Below are 25178 nucleotides of genomic sequence, written 5' to 3'. Positions count from 1 at the left end.
TAGCCTCTGACTTGCAGGAATCCTCATGCCTCAACCTCTCAAGTGCTGGGACTGCAAGCGTGTACCACTCCATCCAGCCTCAGTTGCTTTTTTTTTTTTTTTTTGAGAAAATGTAACAGAAATGTCCCCAAACAAGAGAGACCAGCCAACGTCATGCTTAAAAACTGCAGTCAGTTGAGACTTAGACTGCCCCAGCTGCTGGAAGGAGGATATGGGGATACTGGAGGCTGAGGGAACCCAAATGATGGCTCCTTTCTTCCCTCTGCCCGCCCCTTCCTTCCTTCCTTCCTTCCTTCCTTCCTTCCTTCCTTCCTTCCTTCCTTCCTTCCTTCCTTCCTTCCCTCCCTCCCTTCCTCCCTCCCTCCCTCCCTCCCTCCCTCCCTCCTTCCCTCCCTCCTTCCTTGTGAGACAGTGTCTTGCTATGCAGCCCAGGATTGTCTTGGACCCATGATCCTCCTGCCTCAGCTTCCTGAACACCTGAGTTACACAGATGTGTATCATCATGTTCTAAAAATTCTGTATTTCAGGTGTAAACTGCTGGGTGTGTACAGTGACTAGGAGTCAAGATTTCAAACCCGACTGCCACCAGGGGTGGAGAGAAAGGTTGCCTTTTGAGGCTGCATTGTGGGAAGAAAACAGGAAGCCAGTGGACTGTGTGTTCCTGGCTTCTGTTTCCATTTCAGAATAATCTAGATTGGTCCAGAGATATCCCAGACCTATACACTAAGTAGCCTTGAAAACATGTTAAAACTTCTAAAGGGATAGCCCATGGCTAAGTACAACCAATTGCTTTTGGGGGGGACCTTTGTGAGTTCTTGAGTAACGTGTCCTTCAGTGCCCTGAAGCAGGAATTTAAAGTTGTTCTTATTAACAAGATGGCTCACACAAACCAGCTCTGGGGGGAGTGGGGGAGGCATGAATTAGTGAATGGCTTTGTACTGTGGAAGGCCTTCTCCTGCATTATTTTGATTAGCAAATGTTTTTCCATGATTCCGTTTATAGAAGTTAATGTACTGAAGTAGCTCAGTTAATTCACACAGCTTTTCTGGATCAGTTCCCCTGGGGAAAATGAGAGACACGTACAGTCATCCTGCGGCTTCTCAAAGCATCCAGTTTATAGCCCAGAAGTTGCTCTCGCCTCTGTGAATGCGGCTTTGTGTGATACTCAGGGAGGGGAAATGATTGGCAAGGCATCCTCAAACAGAGAGGCAGCTGTAAATCCGCTAACTTCTTACAGCAGGCTGCAGTCACCAGGCTCTTCCCAGATGCTGCCCTATCTGACAGAGCAGAGGGAAGGGACACACCCAGGACAGGAACTCCCAGACCAGCAAGGTCACTATGGCTGGGAAAAAACCCAAGACCCTGAAATGCAGGTGTTTCTGTATACTATGACTTCCCTAAGAGATATGCAAATAAGGAGGTGGAGAGAGGCCATAGAAGTTTCTTCTCACAATCCAGGACTTTCTGAGGACATTTTTTCTGTCTTAGGGACCATTTGTGCTTGGTGTGCTTTGGTAGGAAACAGAAATGATGAAGGACAGAGAGCATTAAAAGCAGGAAGGTCAAAGCTAGCCTTCCTCTGTGCTAGGTCTTGGTTGGAAGTGTCCTCCCAAACAATTGTGAATGAACACTCCAGGAAAGACCTGCACTTTCTGTTGAGCCCTGCGAGGATAGATGAAGGATTATAACTTCAGTGTGGGGGGAAGTTGGCGTGTTGCAGGTCCAAAGTCTAATTAAAACTACCCTTGGGCTGCCTTCAGCCCCTTGATAGTCATTCCTTGCCTACCTCTATGTCTGGATTAATGTCCTTGTGATTAAGAGGCAAAACCGAAATGAATCAACATCATAGGCCACTAGCTCCCACCAACCAAAAGGCTGAGAGCGCTGTTAGCTAGCATCTGAGGGCGACCAGTGCCTTGATTTACGACTTTCTTTGTTCTTTGCCTATAAAACTTGAAGGAACTGTCATCATGTTGGAATGCAGAATCTGAGGTGACCCGAATCTGTGTTCCTGGGCCATGGTCACTTATAGCTGGTTTCAGAATAAGCTCTCTTACCCATTCGAGGTGGAGCTGTGTTTTAAGGTGGACACAGTCTTGTGTTTAAATCTCGATTCCCACCTGATGGGTTGGAATGGGAGGGCTTTCCTCTCACTAATCAGTAGATTCATAGTAGACGGGAACAGGGCTGGACTGTTGGAGAAGGTGGGTCACTATGGCTGAACCTTTGAAGTGTATACTTCATGCCTGGCTCCTTCCATAGTCTTTCTGCTTCATTGCCTTCACAGATCAGCATTTCCCTCCCTCGGGCCTTTCTACTCCTCGCCCCATCACAAGCCCAGAAGTAACAGAACCAAGTGACTATGGAAGGAGCCCTTGGAAACCATCAGCCAAAATAAACCCCTCAGCGGCAGGCTAGAAACACAGGGGACACAAAGGAGACATGAGGGGCAAAGACAGACGTTCCTCACCTTGGATCTAGTTTCTTTCCTACTGGCAGAAAGTCTACAACAACCAGCAGATAGAGCCCTAAGTGCCTAGAGATACAGCCTCAGACAAGGCCGTCAAAGCAATAAGCTGAGGGTGTGGTTCAGCTGACAGAAGACCTGCTTGAAAGCAGTAGGCCCTGGTTTAGCCCCAGCACCGGGTAAACTGCATATGATGGGGCCTGTTTGGGACCTAGCACTTGGGAGGTGGTGGCAGGAAAAGCAGAAGATCAAGGTCCTCCTTGGCTACATAACAAGTTTGAGGCTAGCCTGGGCTACATGAGCTTCTGCCTCAAAACCAACCAACCAATCAAAGCAACCATTCTTACATGGGGTCAAAACGCTTGCAGCTCTGAATGTTTCTGGCTGGCACTCCCCTTCTCCTTAACCTGAACAGTAAGCCGAGCAATCTGCCAAGGATGGCAGTGACTGCAGGAAACGCTTCCCTCGAAACTGAGGCTTTGCTTAATCCTGAAATCTCTAACCCTCACTGTAATGTGCCCTATGAGATATGTAACCTAGAGAGCCCCGTGCATATGCATCTCCTTTGTAAGGACACCTAGATGCCCCCATACCTTGGGATTACCCACCATCATTTCCCTGTATGAGTCTGTCTAAATACCTTCCCCCCTTTAAGATAAGGGCAAGGAAATGTTTAATTATCATTGTTATTTGTGTGTACATGGTCTATGTGTGTTTATAAGTGTGTATGTGCACATGTGCATGTGCATGCATGCACACCTGTGTGCAAATGCATGTGAGGTCACTATTAGCCTTCCTCTCTCTTTCATAGAGATCTCCCACTGAACCTGGAGCTCATCTATTTGGCTAGGCTGGCTGGTAAATGAACCTCAGAGATCCCCCTGCCTTGCCCCCACCCCCAGCCTCAGCCCTGGCTAACTGACATGTGCCAGCATGCCCAGCTTTTTATGTGGATGCTAAGGACTCACACTCAGGCACTCACACTTGCAAAGCCAGACCTCTTACCCACTGACCCACTTCCCCAGGCCCCAAGTAGATGTTGCTTTGCAGCTTTCCGGAAGAAATTGCAAAACCACCCTTGAAAAGGGATGGCTCTGTGGAGCCCTTCACTACCCAACCCACTTTCCAAGGAAAAGCTATGAAATTAGCATTGGGGGGGGCATGACTCAGGGACACAGGCTGAGGCCCTTATTCAGGACACAAAGCCTGTCCCAGTCACACAGTCTCCTCAGCCACTCAATCAGGGAACTGTAGGATTCACTTGAGAATAGAACAGGCAGGGAGGTCCACTCTGGCCTGGACTCTAGGTGTCCTGGTGATGCACACTGGGTGTCTGAGAAGGTCAAGATGAGGGAGGACTCCACAGTGCATCCTCCTTCCTCCTTTCTGGGAGGCTCTGTTACCCTGGAGACAGGCTCAGCCAGAACGGATGAGTTTTTATCCAGAAATAAACAGGAGCACTTTTTTTTTTTTAAAAGGACATAACCCTGAGCACCACTCGGAGAAACATACTGCCTATTATTATAAATATTTTATCACTGAGCGAGCATCCTAACTACTTCTTACCGTGTGAGCCACCAAGGTGATTTATTTCCCATTTGCTCCCATGCATTGTGTGTTGGATCCGACACAGAGCCTGTGCCCTGGAGGGTTCTCGCTTGCAAACAGCGATCTGCAAGCTAGAGCCTTGCTCAGAAACATTTGCAGGCAAATGCATCTTGGTATGGGTCTTTAATTTCCACACACTTTGATATTTAAGGCCTGGGGTGCTGTGCCCTCATTTTTTTTGGGTTTCCTTGGACTTAAGCTGTCAACATCACAGATGCCCTCTTCCCTACTCCAATCCAATAGCACTGTCACCAAGAATCCTTTAAGGACAGTAATCCCAAAAAATAGAGAGATGCACAGTCCACCGTGCGGCCTCATAACATCAGACGGTTTTATTATTAGGCTCTGCGCCCCGAGCGTGTTCAGTGGGACAAACATCACAGCCCTGCTTGACAGGCTCTGCCTTGGGAAACCTCCTCTGCTGCTGAGAAAGGCGGTGCCTGCGAGGAGGGCCAGCTAATTATTTCCATTAGTTGACGGGTGTGGACACGAGGGATGGCTAAAGTTGGAAGAAAAGCACAGCCCTGAGCTACAGGAACCCATAGTGTGAGGCAGCAGGAGGATGGGTAGGAAGGTCAGGCCACTGGCAACGGCCACCAGCTGGCACAGAGCCCAGGGCCACTGCTACAGGGGAACAAGACTGTCTCCCTCTGACCTTTTGTAAATGCAGGATGACGGCTGGGGGCAGAGATACGGGGAGCATGGGCACTGACTTCCTTTAAGCTCTGCTATACAGACAAGACGGCTTCTGGTTAAAGGAGAATCATGGGCTGCAGGGAACCTTAAGGATGGCAGGCTGTGTCGGCAGCTCTGGCTCGCTCAGAGCAGGGGCTTTCCACAAAGGAGGCGTCTCTCTAGCAACCATCTCTTAAGGCTCTCTCAGTGGACTCAGAAGCCTAACCACCCTCCTCACTCCACGGTTAACTGAAGTGGAGTGACTACAGTCCTAGGTCCTTCATAGACAAGCAAATGGAGCTAAAGAACCAGCATTTTCAAGCCAAGTGGGGTAACACACTCCTGTCAGTCCAGCACTTAGGAGGTGAAGCAAGAGATCAGGAGTTCAAGGTCATCCTTGGCTACCTTGTGAGTTGGAGGCCAACCTGGGCTACATGAGACCTTGACACAGAAAAAAATACATAAAATACAGCCAGAGAGATGGTGCCAGGTAAAGGCGCTTGCTGCAAGGCTAGTGACCTGAGTTTGACCTCTGGGACCAGCAGCATGCAAGGACAGAACTGACTCACACACGTTGTTGTCTCATGAACCTCCACACACTAAAGAAAGAAAGAAGTGTAATAAAACTACAAACAATAAAAAAGGAAGAAAGAAAGAGACCTCAAATGGTACCTCATCTCTAAGAGTTATCAGAAAACGTCTGTCTCAGAAATAACTGTTTACAGCAGTGGTTCTGAACCTTCCTCACGATGCGACCCCTTAATACAGTTTCTCATGTTGTGGTGACCCCCAACCATAAAGTTATTCTTGTTGCTACTTCATAACTGTAATTTTGCTACTGCTATGAACTGTGATGTAAATATTTGTGTTTTCTAATTGTCTTGGGAAACCCTGTGAAAGGGTCCTTTACGGTGGTGGGTTCCTCCTGTAAGGCCAGCACTTGGGAGCTGGAGGCAGGAGGATAAAGTGTTCAAGAATGTCCTCAGCCACCAGTGCTGTGCCAGCCTAGCCTATACAAGACCTGTCTCAAACAAAAAAGCAACAACAATGAAAAAGAGAGAGAGAGAGAAGGAAAGAGAGAAAGGGAGAAAGAGAAAGAAAGGAAGAAAATAGAAAGAAAGAGACAGAGAAAGAAAGAAGGAAAGAGAGAAAGAAAGGGAGAGAGAAAGAAAGAAAGAAAAATAGAGAGAAAGAAGAAAAGAAAGAAAGAGAAAGAGAGGAAGGAAGGAAGGAAGGAAGAAAGAAAGAAGAAAGTAAGTAAGAACACTTTCACAACTTTCCTCCTACGAAGACTCTTAAGCACTCACACCATGAACTCCAGGCCCAGTGTGAGCCAGGGTGGGTACTTGGAGAATAACGGATGCATTCCTGCTTCAGTAAAGCTGATAAGATTAACAAACAGCGGTATAAATTATGAGAGGAGATGTAACGATTACCCTTTAATTCCAGTCAATCTTTCTCCTTTTAATTTGTCTCAACCAAGAGCTCCGCAGTGATGACATTCGGTGTAATTTGGACATTAGCAGTAGCTTGGGCAAAGGAGGTGCTTCTCCCAGATGTGTTCTCCCAGATGTGCTCTCCATACACTCTGAAGCCCACCATCCCAGCTAAGGCTGGGATAGCAACCTATACACCCTTTGGTGACATCTGGCAGGCACATGTGAACACTCATCCTGCGCTAATATAAAAAATACATTGCTTTCATTCCCAACACCTAAACATTGCCAAGTTGTGAGTACACATGTGTATATACATATGTTTATATAGATTTCTTCAGGGAGGTGGAGAGATGGCCCCACACTTAAGAGCTCTTGCTATGGACCTGAGTTCAGTCCCCAGGTCACAGCTGCCTGTAACTCAAGTTCTAGGGCAGCGGTTCTCAACCTCTGGGTCATGACCCCCTTTGGAGATCCAATGACCCTTTCACAGGGGTCACCTAAGACCATGAGAAAACACAGACATTTATATTACAATTCATAACAGTAGCAAAATTACAGTTATGAAGTAGCAATGAAAATTATTTTATGGCTGGGGGTCATCACAACATGAGGAACTGTATTAAGGGGTTGAGGCATTAGGAAGGCTGAGAACCACTGTCCTAGGGCATTTGACACCCTCTTCTGGCCTACTTGGGTACACTTAGGTACACATACCCACACACATATACACACAATCAAATGTTTTTCTTTGATATGTCAGAAGGTCTGGCAAAATGGAGTAACAACCTAACATAGTAACTGTTGGTTAAATACTTCCTCAAATTAATTTAATATCGGTTAAGTGACTGTACTTTGAATGTACAATTCATTGAGGAAGGCTTCACAATGAAGAGTGTATCTGCTATCTTTCCCATAATTCCCCCTTCATTCTTTGGCTTGGTGCAGCCTCTGACACTTGTCCGTGTGGCCTCTGAGGTGGCCACACCCAGGAGGGCTCCACAAAGGTGCCCACTACCTTGTGAACACTGCTTTGCTGCAGGAGGCATCCCTGCATTCTGTCACTTGACCTGGACCAGGTACTTGCCTGAGGATGTAGCCCCGGAGCACCCCATTGTGCTCTGTCTCAGGTGGTGGCTGCCACTGCACCATGATGGACTGGTTGGTTCTCCCACTGGCTACAATGTTTTTTGGGGGAGCACTTGGTGGTTCTTCTGGTAACATCAACCTAAAGATAAAAATATATCAGAGAGAGAGAAAGACAAGGTGCTCAGCCCAGAGCCTTGTTGAGGAGAAAAGCAACCTGAAGCATGCAGCTGGCCTCATTGAGGCTGTGTATGCAAGAGCTATGGCAGTCAACATGCCAGGAACAGCCAGGAGGCAATGGCAGATGTGTGGTTCATCGAGTGTTCATCTAGTATTCTGGTTAGCTCTGTTGACGTGACAAAACCTGCAAACACCTGGGAAGACAGTCTAAATGAGGGATTATCTACATTAGGTTGGTCGGCCGGTATGTCTGGGTGGGGCAGGCAGGGGTGTCTTAATTAAGTTGATTAATGTGGGGAGATCCAGCCCACTGTGGGCAGTATCATTCCCTACGCAGGAGTCCTGATTTGTATAAGAGTGGAGAAATCCAGCTGAGCACAAGCAAGCATGCATGCATCACTTTCCCTCTGCCCTTGACCGTGGATCTGACATAACCAGCTGCTGGAGTTCCTGTCTCGACTTCTCTGCTATGATGGACTGTAACCTGGAACTGTCTGCTGAAGCAAACCCTTCCTTCCCTAAGTCACTTTTATCAGAGTATTTTATCACAGCAACAGGAAGGACATTAGGACATCTGCGAGGTCCTGGGTTCCAGCCCCAGCATCATGCAATTTGGGTGTAGCATGCACATCTGAAATCTCAGCACTCTGTTAGTAGAGGGAAGAGGATGGTCCTCAGCTACATAGTGAATTCCAGGCCAGCCTGGACCACATGAGACTCTGCCACACCTACCCCTAAAGAAGGCTGTGCTGTCAGGGGTGCCCTGTGACGGCACCAGGCACCATGGGAAGGATCTATGACAGCTGCCTCCAATCAGTGAAGGGAAGTACAGCTGGCTCGGTATGTGCCACTGTTGACTGTGTTCAGCTTTCTGCAGAACCTCTAGGCTGTCATTCATCTCCGTGTCTATGGTTGGGACCCACAGCACTCTGGGCTCTAGGTGGAGGTCAGGCTCACTCACCTGCTGGTCTCTGTGCTGTACTGCCCCTTGCCCACTTGATTCACAGCGCACACCCTGAACTGATAGGTTCGGGCTGGAGTCAAGCCACTCACAGTGACGCCTGTCATCTCTGGGCCAACATTTGACAGATGCACCTTCCATGGAGAGTCTACAAGAACGAACAGAGTGGAGTGAGACACACACAAGCATGCAGCGTCACAGTAAGCGGACAGGCATGGTCTTGTTTGCTTTCTCACACAGTGCAAGGAGAGGTAGTGGCTAGCCCACCTGACGACTGTGCGAACCAAGGCTCTCAGCTGTGTGGCTAGCAACCAGTGTACTGGCGTGAAGTTCAGGAGCCTCACCCCAAACCTAGGGTAGAACTTCCTGGTATTCCTAGGGTCATTCCAGGACAAGTGGGCAGAAAGACCCCCTCCATCTGTCCTCAGCAAGGAGGTATGAGTCTCTCTCTCTCTCTCTCTCTCTCTCTCTCTCTCTCTCTCTCTCTCTCTCTCTCTCTCTCTCTCGGTTTGTGTATGTGTTACTATGTGTACAAGTAAAGTTGTACATGCCTGTGGAGGCCGGAGGTCAACCTTGAGGGTCATTCTTCTTTGAGATAGGATCCCTCACTAGTGTGGAACTCACTGAGTCTAGGCTGGCTGGCCAACAAGCTCCAGGGAGCTCCTATCTCTGCCTCCCTAGCACTGGAATTACAGGCCTGCATCTTCACACCAGATGCTTTAGATAGGCTCTGGGGAATTAAATCCAGGCCCTCAGCACTTTATGGACCGAGTCATCCCCCTCAGCCAAAGTAAACTTCCTCCTCCTCCTCCTCCTCTTCTTCTGCCTGCATATGGGCACTTCAGAGGAGGAAAAAATCCTAATTCCTGGCCTCAAAATGGGGCAAGTTGTCTGTCAGCTCCCCATCAGGTAGATCGAAGCTTTGTCAGGAAAAGGATGCTCCACAAGGCAGGGAATGATAAATAAGCACTACATTCCTTAACACTTTAATAAGGAAACGACTATGATAAATACAGATGGGCCAGGCATTCTGCAACCCATCTGCAGTGTGGCAGCCTGTTTTCGCCACACCCACGAGCTGCTCTGGCTGGGGAAAGACGTGGCAGAATTCATAGCTAGCAAGGTGCATCTTTTGGAAGCTGCTCTCCCGCAGGTGTGGAAGGATGTCTCTATCAGCAGAATGGGCTATTGCCTGCAAGGAAGCCTTGGGACCACTCTGGTAGGATTGACACTGATTTCCAAGGAGTTTAAACACTCCTCTCAGCGCAGCCAAGGGTGACCCAGCCGTGACTCTGAGCATCTGCTCTGAGCTTCCACTCTACACACAGGGGGCCTGTCAGGCTCTCCTGGCCTCGCCCTTCTCATCCTCTGAGATGGTGCTCCTAGCAACCCCCTTTTGCCTATAGTAAAGATGGTCAGAGAGAGATGGGTTTCCAGTGAGCTGGGCTCCACTTACACAAACACCAGCTGCACGTAAACAGCACCCATAAAAACCACAGCTGCTTCCGCAGAAAGCTGGTGGCCGACTTTAGGAGGTGAGGGCATGTACCGGGGTTCATGGGAACTGTACCTGCCACTCCAACTACTTACAGGTCACCATGAAGTGGCCTCATATTGCTACAAAATAGAACCCAGGCTCCCCAAAGGCAGCAAAAGGGATGCCTATCGCCAAGTTGGAATTTGTTTGCTGGGATTCCTGAACACAAAAGTCAAGCTACCTCGAACACAGTGCCAGTTGGGCTGCAAAGACAGATTTTTTTATATATAATTATTGCAGATAAAGCTGCTTCTGAGCGTAGCTTTCTGGGAATATGGTTTTTGACAGCAGTTGAGCCATGTTATATTCCTGGCTTTTGATTTTTGGTGATTTGGGTAATTAGCTGTTGACAAGGATCCCTCTACATTTCATTTAAAAGTATAGTGTTGGGCTTAGTGGGTAAGAGGGTTTGGCAAGCAAGAGGACTTGAGTTTGAATCCCTGGTACCCATGTAAAAATCTGGGCATGGCTGTGTGTGCCTGAAATCCCAGCACTGGGGACATAGACAGCAGGTCCTGAGAGCTTGCTGGCCAGTCTGGTCAAAAAGGTGAGTTTCAGCTCAGTGACACACACACACACACACACACACACACACACACACACACACACACGGACCCACGGTAATGTATATCCTTAATTTGCCATGGAAAAGCCTCGCCCTCTGAGCCTCTCTCACTATCACATATCCCACAAAGACCAGAGTTCCTCACAAGAGTCTCTGACAATGCAAAAGGTCAGAGGACTGCCCCTGACACTGTGGAGCTGGGCCTGTCTGGTGGGAGCAGAGCCTCCCTTTGCCAAGGTTAACATTTACAGAATTAGCTTCATTCCAAAGATGGCTGCTGTGAGAGGGAGAACCAGAAGACCAGCATTAGCTGGGAACTCTTCCTTTCAGAGCTGTCCAGTTGCCTTGGAACTTCTGTAAAATTGAGAGACCATCAAGACCACACATCACCTCATATCTACTGGGAAAATGGATATCAAACAAACAAACAGAAAATAACAGGGATCATGGGACCCTGCACTGTGCCAATTTCTTCCTCACAGAACCATGTGGGTGGAGTCTCAGACAACTCATCCCATCCTTCTCCTCCTCTGGACTTCAGCTGTCTGCTAGTGAGAAGCTATTCTGCTTAGATAGCATGAGTGAGCCTAGTCATGGCAGGGAGGGACAGAATTGGGAGGATGGGGTGCCAGTTGGTTGACTAAGATGTTTCATCAGAGCCAGAGAAAGGCAGAGAAGGCTGAAGGCAGGAAGCTGCCTGCTGGGACTTCAATCTGGTGTGTCCCCATCAAACCTCATCTTGAGGCTGGGTCCCCTGGTATGGCGACTATTGTTAATAGTCAACTTGACAGAATCTAGAATCATCTGTGAGACAGGCCTCTGGGCATGCCTTCAGGTTATCTTGATTATATTAACTGAGGCAGGAAGACCTGCCCACTGTGGGTGGCACCATTCCCTAGTTGGGATCCTTGACTGGATAAGTGGAGAAAGACCTGAGAAGCGGCATGGGTTCACTGCTTTATGTTTCCCAACTGTGGATGTGACATGAACAGCCACTTTCGGTGTCTGTCACCTTGACTTTCCTGCCATGATGGACTAAACCCTTGAACCATGAGCCAGAACAAAGCCTTCTTCCTTGGGCTGATTTTGTTAGGGTATTTCTCATAGCAAAAAGAAAAGAAATAAGTATGCCAGGGCATGTTGTTGGGAGGTAGTGCTTTGGGGAGGCATGGGGACCTTTAAGAGGGAAGAGTGGGGCTCAGGGCTCCCCTACACTTGTGAAACCCTAGATCCAATCCTCAGCACAAAAACAAACAAAACAAAACCACAAACAAACAAAGGAGGATGAATGCCTTCCTTGTAGGAGTGAGCTTTCTCCATCATGGAACTGGACTGGCTTCTAAGTGCACCCGGCACCCAGCTGCCTCATGGGTACCTGCTTTCCTTTCTGCTCCTCTACTGTGTTATGACACAACCTCGCCACTTTACACATTACCCCGCCTCAGGTATTCTGCTACAGCAACACAAATGCACCCCAAGACACTGCTGCCCCCATATCAGGCCTCCCAGCCTCTGTCCAGTACAACTCTGGGCTGTGTTGTTCTTTTAGAACATGAACAGCTCTAAAATGTCTATAACCTAAGGCTCAGGGTCTGCTGCCTGGCTTGATTAGACAAAGACCCTGTTCATCTCCTTGGCATCTCTGGTCTGCTCAGAGCTCCAGGCCCATCTATAGAATTCTTTTATTCTTTTCCCTCCCTACTAGAAGATAAGAAGTCTGGCAGGTAGAGAAATTAAACTGTGAAACTCATCAAAATGAGCCCAACCCATCTCACAGGCACCCTAATTGTATCCTCCCCACAAAAGTAGTAGTGGTTTGTGAAGGATTTACTCATTCACAAGCTCTGGAGCTGCAAACCTGCTGAGGGCTGTTGAAATGTAAAGAGTGTGGCACATCCGGACCCGAGAGTAGACAGTCAACATCCCAGCCAGTCTCACAAGACTACCCGAGGGGCTGAAGAGCCAAGAATGTGGCTGCCGGGCCTGACACACGTGACCCTGGCTGCTCCCCCCTCCCCCCACCCCAGTGTTCCTCCTGTGCCTGATCTGGTAGCTGCTACTGGATTCTGAATGACCAAGACTTCAGATGACTGGCAGGTTGATTTTTTTTTTTTCTGTTTCTTATTTTGTGTGTGGTGTAGATGTTCTTGTGGGCATATAAACATGTGCATGTGGGTGTACACGTGTATGAGCAAGCCTGTTTAGGCCAGAGGTCCATGTCAGATGTCTTCCTTGATTGCTCTCCACTCTGTGTGTGTGTGTGTGTGTGTGTGTGTGTGTGTGTGTGTGTGTGTGTGTGTGTGAAAGAGGGAGAGAAAGTGGGGGGAGAGGGGGATGAATGTGTGTGCATGTGTGTGTAACTGGCCTTGAACTCAGTATGTAGCCAGAGATGAACATCTGAATCTTCAGCCTCCACCTCCCAAGTACCTGGTTTTTTGTGGTGCTGGGGATAGAACCCAGGGCCTTGTGCATGCCAGGCAAGCATTCTACTAACTGAACTATATCCCAGCCCTCAAAGGCTGTCAGGGTTCAGTTGATGAAAATGTACTGGAAGCTTTTTTACACACACACACACACACACACACACACACACACACACACACACAGCGTTGCTATTTTCTCAATTAACAGCACCAAAGAAGGAAAATGTTTTTTGAGGAGAAAATTTTCTCTAATTTCCAGAAGGATCAGGATGGTTGTGAATCCCTGATGCTTGCATAATGGTGTGCAGCCTGGAAGAGCTTCCACAGAAGTCCCACTGCAGCCTCTCGGCTTATGTGACTTCCCTCAGACTTCACAGGGGAGTCACCGACCATGCCTATGCATCAACCTCAGCATCACCAGGTTGAAGCACTAGACCATGTGTGCCCAAAGTGGGAAGGACCCTCCTATGCCTGTGCACACATGCACAGAGATACAGGCATGCACATACATGGGTAATACACTGCACAGATGCACAGATGGACTGAGACTCAAATCTAGCCTTCAGGTACTAAAAGAAGATGCAGGGATGGATTCACAAACATTGTGACCCAAATTTAGGGCACTGGACGTCCTCAGGATAGATACCGTGACCCCTGACCAGACAAGAGACCAGAGGATGAGGGGTTGGTGGGGGACCTATGGATTAAGAGACATTAAAAGATGAAACAATGGGGGCCAGAGGGATGGTGTAGAGGGTAAGAGCAGATGCTGTGCAAGCATGAGGAATTGAGTTTGGATCTGAGGTGCACGCCTAAAAAGCTGGGTGTAACCCCAGCACTGGAAAGGGAAGAGACAAGAGGGTCTGCGGAATTCAGTGGCCAGCATGCCTAGCTGAATCAGTGAGGTTCAGATGCAGCGAGAGACCTCGCTTCCAAACCCAAGGTGGAGAGTGATGGGAGAAGACATTAGACATTGACCTTACACGTGCATGTGCACACACACACCCAGACAAACACATGCATATCCCATACACAAACAGAGAACCAATCCAGTCTCCCCATGATACTGTGATTGGTGGCATAATTAAAGAGTAAACTGATTATTTTTCAGTTTTAACCTCTCTGCCTGGATGCATGTGTCTGCACTCTGAAGCTCACGAAACTTGAGTACTGTGTGTTAATACTGGTTAACACGAGAGGTTCATCACCAGCTGGGGGAAGAGCTGGCCTCACTGACACATGAGAGATGACTGAGGCCAGGCTAGCTTTCGGTGAACCCAGTCACGTCTCTTTATTGCCTAGCTGTGGAAACTAGAGAAGTCACTAAGATGGCCAAGATGAGAATTCTCCTGTGCCCATCAGGATCCCAGCTTGTCACAGTCCAATTCCACAAGTGTCATGTTAATCAGAGACCCCTCCCACCATGCCAAGTTGTCCTTGCAGACGGTATACGTGAGCACACATGTTGCATTCCTTGGGACCCTACTGTACATTCAAGACAGGTTCAGCTGAGAGCCAAAGCTGGCCATAGCTAAGCTAAGATTGCCAGAGCTTAAAAGATGTATCAAGGGGAGACAGTCCAGTCAGTAAAATGCTTGCCTGGCAACCATGAGGGCCTGAGTTCAACCTCCAGAATCCAGGTTTTTGTTTGTTTGTTTTTTCAGATGTCAGGTATGGTGGCTTGTACTTGTAATCTCAATGCTAGGAAGATGAGACAGGAAGTTATGTGAGTTCACTAGCCAGCCAGCCAAGCATCATGGGTGGGTTCGAGGTTCAATGAGAGACCTTGTCTCAACAAAAAAAAAAAAAAAGGTGAGTGGAGGTTGAGGAAGATATCTAAGGTTGTCCTTTGGCCTCTATACACAAGAATAGGTTCCCACACACGTGAACATGTATAAATACACACACACACACACACACACACACACACACACACACACACACACACAGCTCATCAAACAATGATGGTGTTAAGTCAAACTGACAGTGAGAGCCCTTGACATGATCTGAGGAGAAGGGCATTCTCCCACACAGGCTAACCATAAGAGAAGCATCAGGCAAACTCCAACTGAGCAGCATTCTTAAAACTGTCAGCTCTCCTCAAAGCTATCAAGGTCACCACAAAGGAGGGACATCTGAGAAACTGTCCTGCTACATGAGGCCAAGGAGACATGATGACTGAACGTCCTGAGGGGTTCTGGGAGGGACTCTAAGACAGGAAGCAAACAGCAAAGGCACCAGGGTGTCTGAAGCCAGCATTGGGCTCTGTGGGCATGACTCAGTGTGGGCTCCTCAGCTCTGAGAAACACAGTGCACCAACTGAAGTGTTAGAATAGGGAGACTCAGGGTGAGGTACGCAGAATAATTCTGCCAGAGTAAAATAGCAAGCTTACTAAATGAAAAAAAATCAAAAAGGTGGGTATGTTGGTAAACTGTTGGTCTGAGGCCAAGCAAGAGAGACCAGTTACAAAGTACTGAGTGGGGTCTGCACTGGGATATTCTGAGTCCTTTCCAAGAGCAGGCCTATCAAGGGGTGAGAAGATGGCTCTGTGGATAAAGTGTTTCCCTGGCAAGCGGGAACACGTGAGTCCAATTCCTGGAACCTATGTAACAAGGCAATGTGGTGGAAACAGGAGGATTCCTGGAGCTTTCTGGTCAGCTATCCTAGCCTACTTTGTGAGCTCCAGGCCAGAGAGAGACTATGTGTAAACCAAAATAGTACACAGTGCCTAGGAAGGACACACATGGCTGACTTCTGGCCTCCACACACATGTACACACAAGTACACAGGAACCCGTTCACACAAACACAAATGCACCAGAAAAGGAGAAGGGGGCAGACATGAGTACGTTTGTGTGCACATGTGCAAGTGCCTGAGTCCACATGCATTTGCACACCAGCTGGAGCAGAGGGTACCTGAGAGCTCCAGGCAAGGCAGGCCTGCTCATTCTGCATGCTGTAGCCCTGGAGGACGGGTGGGTGGTTTCAGCTGTGGAACATGCTCTGTGAAGCATCCGAGGGCCTCTGCGGTGGAGCAGCACAGGAGGGGACCTTACCCACTGAAAGCAGCTGCCGCCGAATGCCCCTCTTGGCTAGAGGTGAATATTGACTGACAGGATATAAAGGCAGCTAGGAGACAAGCCTCCAGGTATATCAGTGAGGGAGTCTCTATGTAGGTTAACTGATGTGGGAAGACCCACTTGAATGTGGGTGGCACCGTCTCGTGGGCTGGACCCTGCACTACATCTGAGTGATAAAAGCTGGCTTAGTAGAGGCAGCTAGCAGGCAGCGTGGGTATGTTTGTCTCTCTCTACTCTTGACTGTGGATGTGATGCAGTGAGTGCTGCCTTGGTTTCCTTGAAACGATGGAGTGTGAGCCAAATAAACTCTCTCCTCCACTCAGATGCTTTTGGTCAGGGTGTTCTGTCATAGCAACAGGGACAAGACTAGGGCAAGGTTGTAGCAGAGCCCCTTTGAATCCTGTGTTGGGTTTTTTGTTTTTGTTATTTTTTTTTAAACAAGAGCTGAGCTCCATATTTTCATAAGCCATGCAAAACCTGGACTATCCTCGAGAACCATTTATCAATCCAATAGTCCTCATTTTCTCTGTCACTAAAAAGCACAGAAAATGCACGGGCATGAGGTTGTGAGTTTGGGTCCTCAGCTCTCGGGTAATAAGCCAGGTGAGGCAGTGCACACTTGCAATGCCATGGTGGGGAGCGAGAGACAGGCAGATCTCTGGGGCTTAATGATCAGGCAGTGCAACTCATTGGTGTATTCCAGGCCAGTGAGAGAGCCTGTCTTAAAGAAAAAGAAGGTACACAGCTTTGGAGGTAGGATACCTCTGGCCTCTCCATGCACCTGCACATAGGAGGAAGTTATGATTGTGTATAGGTCAAGATGTTTAGAGACTTCCAAAAGGCAAGTATAGGTCCATGGGGGATATATTGGTCATGATCTTCCTTCCCCATAAAGGCAGATAACCGCCTGGAGATGAGCCCTGGTACCCACCCCCATCCTAATCCATCTCTGGGCCCCTCCAGTGTCCATCAATACCTGTGACAGATGCTTTCTCTTGGGCTGCATCTTAAAAGGGGAACAAATGCTATTAGTTTGATGCTCATTATGCAAAAATCCCACAGGAAAATGAAGCCATGCGTGAAGCACTTCCTAACAGCTCCAAAGGCTATCAGCAAACACCCCTGTGAGATAAGTTTCAAAGACAGCACCAGGACCGATCTGACGCGCAGAGAACAAAGCCTCCGCCATGGAGGCAAGCAAAACAGCACAAAGCCCGTCAGCTTTTAAGGACATAATAGCAAGCGTGGAGGAAGATGTTTAACATATTGTGCGATGACAGTCAGCAGCGGCTTGCAGAGCAGAGCAAATGAGCTCACACGGTACGGTGCATGAGATAGCGGGGTCCGTACATGAAAAGACACTTGTGGCATTAGGAGAAAGAACGAACCCACGCTTCCAGGTTCTCTCTGTGTCGGGAGAGTCCTGGCCTCCAGTGATGCTAGAAAGGGGGCTCAGAGAAGTACGGAGCCTCAGAGAGTGTTCTCTAGAAGCTAGCCTTGGACCAGAACTGACACCCATGCTCCCCTCCTTCAGAACGCTGAGGGGCGCTAAGAGATGGCTCAGTGGATAAAGTGCTTGCTGTGCGAGCATGAGAACCTGGGTGCAGATTCACAGCAGTGGTGTAGTAACTGGGCACAGTGGTATATGTCTGTAACCCCAGTCCTGGGGGTATAGAATTAGGTGGGTCCCAGGGCTCATTGCCTGGTTAGTCTAACTGAAATGGTGACCTCCAGGCTCAATGAGAGACTCTGTTTCCAAAAATCAAGGCAGAGAGCAATAGAGAAAGATACCCAATGTCAACTTCTATTCTCTATACCCATATGCATAGATGAGTGTACTCCTACACACACACACACACACACACACACACACACACACACACACACACACACACAAAGGAGCACAGGTGGGATGGGGGTATAGTTGGTAGAGTGGTTGCCTGGAAAACACAGAGTACTGGGTTCCAACCCTTGCACCGCATAAACTGGAAATAGTGGAGTAGGCCTGTCAACCCAATATTCAGAAGGCAGAGGCAGGAGGATCAGCTACATGGTGAATCTGAAGTCAGCCTTTGGTATGAGAGACAGACAAAGATAGAGAAAGATAGAGATAGGTAGAGATAGAGATAGATAGATAGACAGACAGACAGACAACAAAACTAAGCATAGGCAGGCTGGGTGTAAAACAACAGACCACTGCAGACTCTAGAATATTCTACCCTTGCTATCATTACTAGAACCCCAGGACAGCCTCTCAAATGCAGCTGCTCATCAAGGCCATGGATGTTCTGCCTCGATCTATGCTCCTCAGAAGCCTCCTACATCCCAAGGACCAGGCTGTTCCTGGTCCCCCCCATCAGTGGAAGTCCATCAGCAGCGGAGGAACAGATGACTGTTCACACCGCCCTCCCCAGATCCTGCCTGGAGCCTCACACTCAGTTCTCTAGACTCCTGCCAGTTCTGCTGCTTAAAAGCTTGTTCAACAGCTCTGTGTGGGATGGGCCTGGTGTCCTGTGGCCCCTCTCTTGGAATTCCTCATAAGCTTCTCTTTGGAGTGTGGGAGAGAATTCACTAGGCTGTCAGCAACAGTTGGTTGTGGTGGAGGCAGATAAGCAAGTCTTTCTTTGTGCATCTGCTAACATTTTTCTAGCAGCAATCAGTATGTATAAACCTGGACTTAAAATATACATTACTACATAGAAAATGCCTTTTTTAAAAAAGGAGTCCATTTAATTGTTGCCTCTGGCTTCTCCTGGCCTGAGGAACCTTCTGCTCTTGCAAATACACATGCTGGGCATGTCCAGGGCCCCACAATACCCCCTGCATCCAGGTGTCTACATTTCCTGGAGCTCTTGGGAGGGTGGTGCACACATCAACATCCTACATGTTTCCATATATGGTCTACTTCCAAGAGGCCTTTCCTGGCCTCTTCTGTGGAGCAACAGTCCCTCCTTTGAGGGTCCTGTCTCTCAGGGACAGTTCCCTGTCAACTGTTCATAGGCTCACTTAGGCCTTGCCCTGTGTCCCTGGGTTGGTGAATTGAGTTCTGAGTGTCCTTTGTCTCCCAGATGGACTGAAGCTCTGCCCAGGTGTCTTCCCACATCTAATAACAATGGATGGAACAGTTTGCATTAATTTCAGTCCACCTGAAGTTGCCCTGATAGGCTCCACACTGGATGGCAGTGTGTGTGTGTGTGTGTGTGTGTGTGTGTGTGTGTGTGTGTGTGTGTATGGGGGGCAGCTTAAAGTGGAAGAAATGGATAGTTATTGTTTCTCATATGGCTGCCTTTAAAGAATGCTGACGGGCACTTAGAAATAAGAAAACCTTCTACATGAACTTGAAAATCCTAAAAAACACAGACTGGGAGGGATGGGTTACACTGCGAAATATCGATCTTTCCAACCAGCCTCTTGTTTACTTCTGCCAGGTTCACAATCGGGCGAAACTCAGCCGTGGAGGTGAGAATTAGAAGGTGCTCTCCTTTGAAGCAGGAGGACAGGACCCGGCAAATGTTCTAGAAGGTTGAGATGATTCCCATCCTGTTCAAAGCGTGGACTACAGGTATAGATGGATTTGTCAGAGCTCACTTAGATCTCTGTGTTTTGTTCTATGCAAATTATGACTCAATATATAACAAAAAAGAAATCAATATTATACAAAGCTCTGAAATCCTGAAAGATATTCTACTGAGATGGGGGGGGGGGGGAACCAATGGGAGCTTCTACCAGCTCATTATCATTTAAAGTATTCTGATAGCCCAGCAAGATAGGAAAAACAAAGAGGAGACAATGAATTCTATTATTTGGAGAAGATATGGTTGTTTACTTTGAAAACTAAGAGGATCAACAGAAATCATTAGAATAATAAGAGACTAGGAAGTGGGGAGTGGAAAAGCAAGTAACCAGATGACAATAGACTTCCTCTGTTCCAACGATGGCAAGCTGGGAGGTGACTGAGAGAAACCCACTTACACAGCAATGAAGTGACAGCTTGGGCCAGTGGTTCCCAACCTTCCTAATTCCTAGACCCTTTAATACAGTTCCTCACGTTGTGGTGACCCCAACCATAAAGTAATTTTCATTGCTGCTTCAGAACTGTAATTTTGCTACTGTTAGGAATCATAATGTAAATATCTGATGTGTAGTCTGACATGTGACTCCCCAAAGGGGTCGTGACCCACAGGTTGAGAATCGATGCCTTAGGACATCTTGGATGGAAAGAGCGGCGTGCTCTGGGCTACCGACCTGCAGGGCTTGGAAAGCCATACAACAAAGAAGTGCATAAGTGTAGGACCCTCCAGACAGACAGATGGAACAGCCAAGAAGTCGTTCCTCAAAGAACTCACCACAGCTTTAACTCCCCGTTTAAAAACTCAGTGGGCGGTGGTGGCACAAGCCTTTAATCCCAGCACTCAGGAGGCAGAGGCAGGTGGATCTCTGTGAGTTCGAGGCCCAGCCTGGGCTACCAAGTGAGTCCCAGGAAAGGCGCAAAGCTACACAGAGAAACCCTGTCTCAAAAAAATAAAAAAATAAAAAAAAATAAAAACTCAGTGGGAACCAAGCATGGTCACACACTTCTGTAATCTGAGCCCTTGGGAAATGGAGGCAGGAGGACCATGGCAAGTCTGGGGCCACTGTTGACCACATTACGAGGCTCTATCTCAAACTAAAAAAGAGTACCTCAGTGGAACTAGTTTTTTTTCTTTTCTTTCTTTTTCTTTTCTTTTTTTTTTTTTTTTCAATTTCACAAAATAGTTCCATTTTCTTATGAGGAGAAATAGTAAATTCTAGGAGGATGAGGGGAGTCCTGCCAGTCATTAAAATACATTTGGAGCTAAAACCATTAAAATGTTATAAAAACTGTAAGTAGAAAAACAAACAAACAAAAACAAAAACAAAAGCCAAACCACCACCACCAACAAACAAAAAAACTGATGATGATTGACTATTGACTAGGCTCAAATAACTCTCCAACTTTTTTTTTTTTAATTTGAGACAGGGTATCACTATGTAGCCCTGGCTGTCCTGGAACTTGCTATGTAGATCAGGCTAGCCTACAACTCACAGTGATTCTTTTGCTCTGCTTTCCTTGTAGAGTGCTGAGATTAAGGGTGTGGCATCACCACATCCAGTCTGTTTTTTTGTTTTTTTTTTTAAGCAGATACATTTAGCATGTGAAAAATTAACATTATAAATAAGTGAATTGTTCAATAAACCATGTGGGTAGAATGAGAAACAGAAAAAGCTGTATGCCATGCTATATAATATGCCTATATTCCAACTGAATTAAAAAATTGAATATGTGGAAAATTAACCCCTTCAAATAAAGGTGAAAAATCTATGACATTTATTTTATGCCCGAGAATGCTAAAATAGCCAAATGCAGAAGCAAGTAGAAGAGAACATAAAAGAAATCTCAGCAGACTAAACTATGAAAGACTCAAATACTTCTTTGCCAAGAAGAACGCACAGTGCTGGGTCGCTTGCAGCTCAGTTGGTAGGGGACATGCACTGAGCACTGGATTCACTCCCCAGCACATCATAAACCAGGCAGGCTCAGTATTTGGGAGGTAGAGGCAGGAGGATTAGAATTCCAAAGTCATCGTTGGCTACAGAGCAAATTTGAGAGCAGGTTGAAATACATAAATCCTGACTAAAATATAAATAAATAAAATCTATAAAAATTAAGTGTAAAAGAAAATTGAAAAAAAAAACACAAAACAAACAGGCTTGTCAAAAAATGACATTAAAAAAACCCACCTCAAATCCTGGTTAGAAAAATGGGAGAAAGGAAATTGACAGATCACAGTAGAAAAAGTACAAAAAGCCAACCAACTTGGAAAAATGTGTCCAACTGTTGTGGGGATCAAAAAAAAAAACACACATGTGCACAGCTATCAGAAGATGTGGGTCTTGGAACCATGAATCTGCTGAAAACATAGGAGGATGTCTTTGCAAACCGGAAGGATGGGATCAGTCACCACAATTGCTTCCTGCCTTTGCTGTATGTCACACTAAGGACCGACATCGCCGAGTGGGTGGTTCAGCACCACGGACAGCACCCAGAGGAGCCAGGACTGGGCTTCCCATGCCAGAGACGGCCTGTGGCTGCGCCTCCTAGAGGAGAAGATGGGGATAGCACAACCTAGGCGATCTTTGTGGAAAGACAGAATAGTGATTAGATACTCCCTAGGGGAGACAGGACGTGCCTTGACACCAGGTCAACACCTGACCAGAATTGATAGGTAGAAGCAGACCACAGAATGTCGGGAATGGGGGTGGAGGGATACATAATTCTCAGACATGCTCCAAGAAGTTCAAGCAATGCTTGCTGCTGAAGCACAGAAAGCGAACCAGTAAGTGGCTGGAGACAAATCTGGAGAGGCAGGTGGTGGCCAGATGATGAATGGTGCTGTCTCCCATGCTAATCAGCCCAGAATCTATTCTTCAAGTGATGAGTTCTATAGAGGATGGACTTAAGATAGCAAGTTGGTGAGAAGACAGGCTAGGAGCTGGAAAGAGTGTGACCTTTGGGAAAGAAAGCCTGTGTTATGAAGTAGCCCCCCAGTCTTGCTCCACGAGTGCACATACTGCTCCCTCAAAAGGGTTTCCAGAGGAGGACTTCCCTTGGCTGGGCCTAGTGGCATGGTTCAGTACCAATAATAGTGCCTCCTAGAGGTGGGAATGGGGTTAACACTCCTATACTTTTCCTTAGTCAAGCCAAGCTCCCCTTAGGCATTGCTCTGGAGCTGCCCTCAGTGGCTCAAGGAGGGATGGCCTTGAAGAGGGCACACACATAGGGCAGCGGGACAGATCAGCAGCCATTCTCCATCAGTGGTCCTGGAGATGTGAAGAAGGGATGTGGGTTGTGGGGGAAAGGGAATGTGGCAGAGGTTAGACGTAGTTCACATCCCTAGCCCAGGGGTGGACGCACTTGGGGCAAGGTGACAAGCGCTACTGTAGACAGGTGGACTTGATTGAGCCTGGGGGACATTCAGGTGTAGGCTCCTGGTAGACACTGGCCTCCAGATTGGGGCTCAGGGAAGCTGACACATTGGAGAGTCAGTGTGGGAGAGGTGAACAGGGGAGACACTCAGGCTCATTGGGCGAGCAGCTGGATGAGGAGGCTGTGATCTGAGTCTTCGGGTACCACTAACATATAAAGGGCAGGAAAGAAAAAACAGTCTGCGGCTGAGTCTCGGTAAGTAGAGACATAGGAAAACAAGAGGTGAGAGTGAAGCAGGGGAAAGACAGATTAACCTGGAAAACGCTAAACAAACAGGAGGACCCAAGTTCAACCCCCAGAACCACACAAACAGCCAGGTGTGGTGATGTGTGCTCTCCCAATGCTGGGGAGATGAAGGCCGACCCCTGGGGCTCACTGGCCAGCATCATAAGGCTCACTGGCCAGCATCATGGGGCTCACTGGCCAGCCATCATGGGGCTCACTGGCCAGCATCATAGGGCTCACTGGCCAGCCATCATGGGGCTCACTGGCCAGCCATCATGGGGCTCACTGGCCGGCATCATGGGGCTCACTGACCGGCATCATGGGGCTCACTGGCCAGCCATCATGGGGCTCACTGACCAGCATCATGGGGCTCACTGGCCAGCCATCATGGGGCTCACTGACCAGCATCATGGGGCTCACTGACCAGCATCATGGGGCTCACTGGCCAGCCATTATGGGGCTCACTGGCCAGCATCATGGGGCTCACTGACCAGCATCATGGGGCTCACTGGCCAGTCATCATGGGGCTCACTGACCAGCATCATGGGGCTCACTGGCCAGCATCATGGGGCTCACTGGCCAGCATCATGGGGCTCACTGGCCAGCCATCATGGGGCTCACTGACCAGCATCATGGGGCTCACTGGCCGGCATCATGGGGCTCACTGGCCAGCCATCATAGCCTACTTGGTGAGTTCCATTACAGTGAGAGAACACTGTGTTCAAAAATCAAAGTGGATGGCACCCAAGGAATGACACGTGGGGTTGTCTTCTGATCTCCACACACATGTGCACATAAGTGCATGTATTATCTGCATACACATGTTCACCTCACATACATACACAAGAGTGAAGAAAGAGGCAGAGGTGGGACCACAGTAGCAAAGAGTTCAGGATGGCATCAAAGTGGAAGGAGCAATTAAGAGGAAGGGTTCAAGGCAGGGGAGTGGCAGGGGCGTGACTGGTGTGGCCTGGAGTCCTTTGGAACAAAGGTGATGTAGAGAGGAGGAGGAGGGTTGGGAAACTGAGATGCCTGCAGAGCCTTCTCCTTTAGGCAGAGGGAACAGAAGTGAGGGAGACCTTGAGGCCGAGAGGGACTGAATGACAGAGCCAGTGTTGGAGGAGGCAGGGAAGAGTGACCCAGGTGTGGATGAGGGACTGTAGTGACTATGTATTGTTATTTTTTTCTTTGGGAACAGTGCCATCACTACGTAGCTCAGGTTGGCCTCAGACCTTAATTCTCCCAGTAAACGAGTTACATGTGTGCATTTCCATACCTGGCTATGAGCATATATATATTTGTAATAAAAGCACAATGTATTTTATAAGTAAATTTAAATTTTAGAAATACAAAAAAATCACAGCTATAAACACTCATATTTACTAAAAACAAAACACAAGAACTTACTATCATAAGGTATTTATGTTTTTTTTTTTAATATAAATATACTCCAAATACCTTACCAGGAGACAGACGGCAGTAGGCACTAAACTTACAAATACCATGGAGAAATGACTTGATTTTTCTTACTAACTGGTGAAAGACTACTGCAGCTCTGGTTCAGCAGGGAGATGTCTCAGTCCAGCCCACAGAAAACAGGCAGGGACTCAGTTCAGGAACTAAAATGGCCTCTTCTAAACATCAGGGTTGCTATGGAAACTTTCGGTGTTACATTGAGAATGTGCATTTTTAATACTTCACAAATGTTCATTTAAGTTCAGTGATAAATTTATGAAAAGGAGCATCATGGTTCTTTTACAAACACAGAGTGAACATTGAACATGTGCCCACTGTGTGTGTGTGTGTGTGTGTGTGTGTGTGTGTGTGTGTGTGTGTGTCTGTGTGTGTGTGGTGTGTATACACGTGAGCAAGTGTGTGTGTAGACTACAAGGTCAATGTCGGGTGTGCTCCTCAGTTGCACTCCACCTT

At 47.8% G+C, this 25178-nt stretch overlaps 1 protein-coding gene across 2 annotated transcripts in view; it reads right to left on the bottom strand.

Annotated features, from left to right (window-relative positions):
- Nucleotides 1-25178, bottom strand: part of Sdk1 (sidekick cell adhesion molecule 1) — a 968286-nt gene that overhangs the window by 214966 nt on the left and 728142 nt on the right. For both annotated transcript variants that reach the window (XM_006990740.4, XM_076560415.1), the window contains 2 exons: nt 8414-8561; nt 7274-7414 (listed from right to left, as the gene is read on the bottom strand). In XM_006990740.4, coding sequence (XP_006990802.2) covers nt 7274-7414; nt 8414-8561 — 289 coding nt within the window. The remainder of the gene's footprint in view (nt 1-7273; nt 7415-8413; nt 8562-25178) is intronic.

This window comes from Peromyscus maniculatus, chromosome 23 (assembly GCF_049852395.1).
Source record: "Peromyscus maniculatus bairdii isolate BWxNUB_F1_BW_parent chromosome 23, HU_Pman_BW_mat_3.1, whole genome shotgun sequence".
Lineage (NCBI taxonomy): Eukaryota > Metazoa > Chordata > Mammalia > Rodentia > Cricetidae > Peromyscus > Peromyscus maniculatus.
This window is presented reverse-complemented; position numbering and strand designations above follow the sequence as displayed.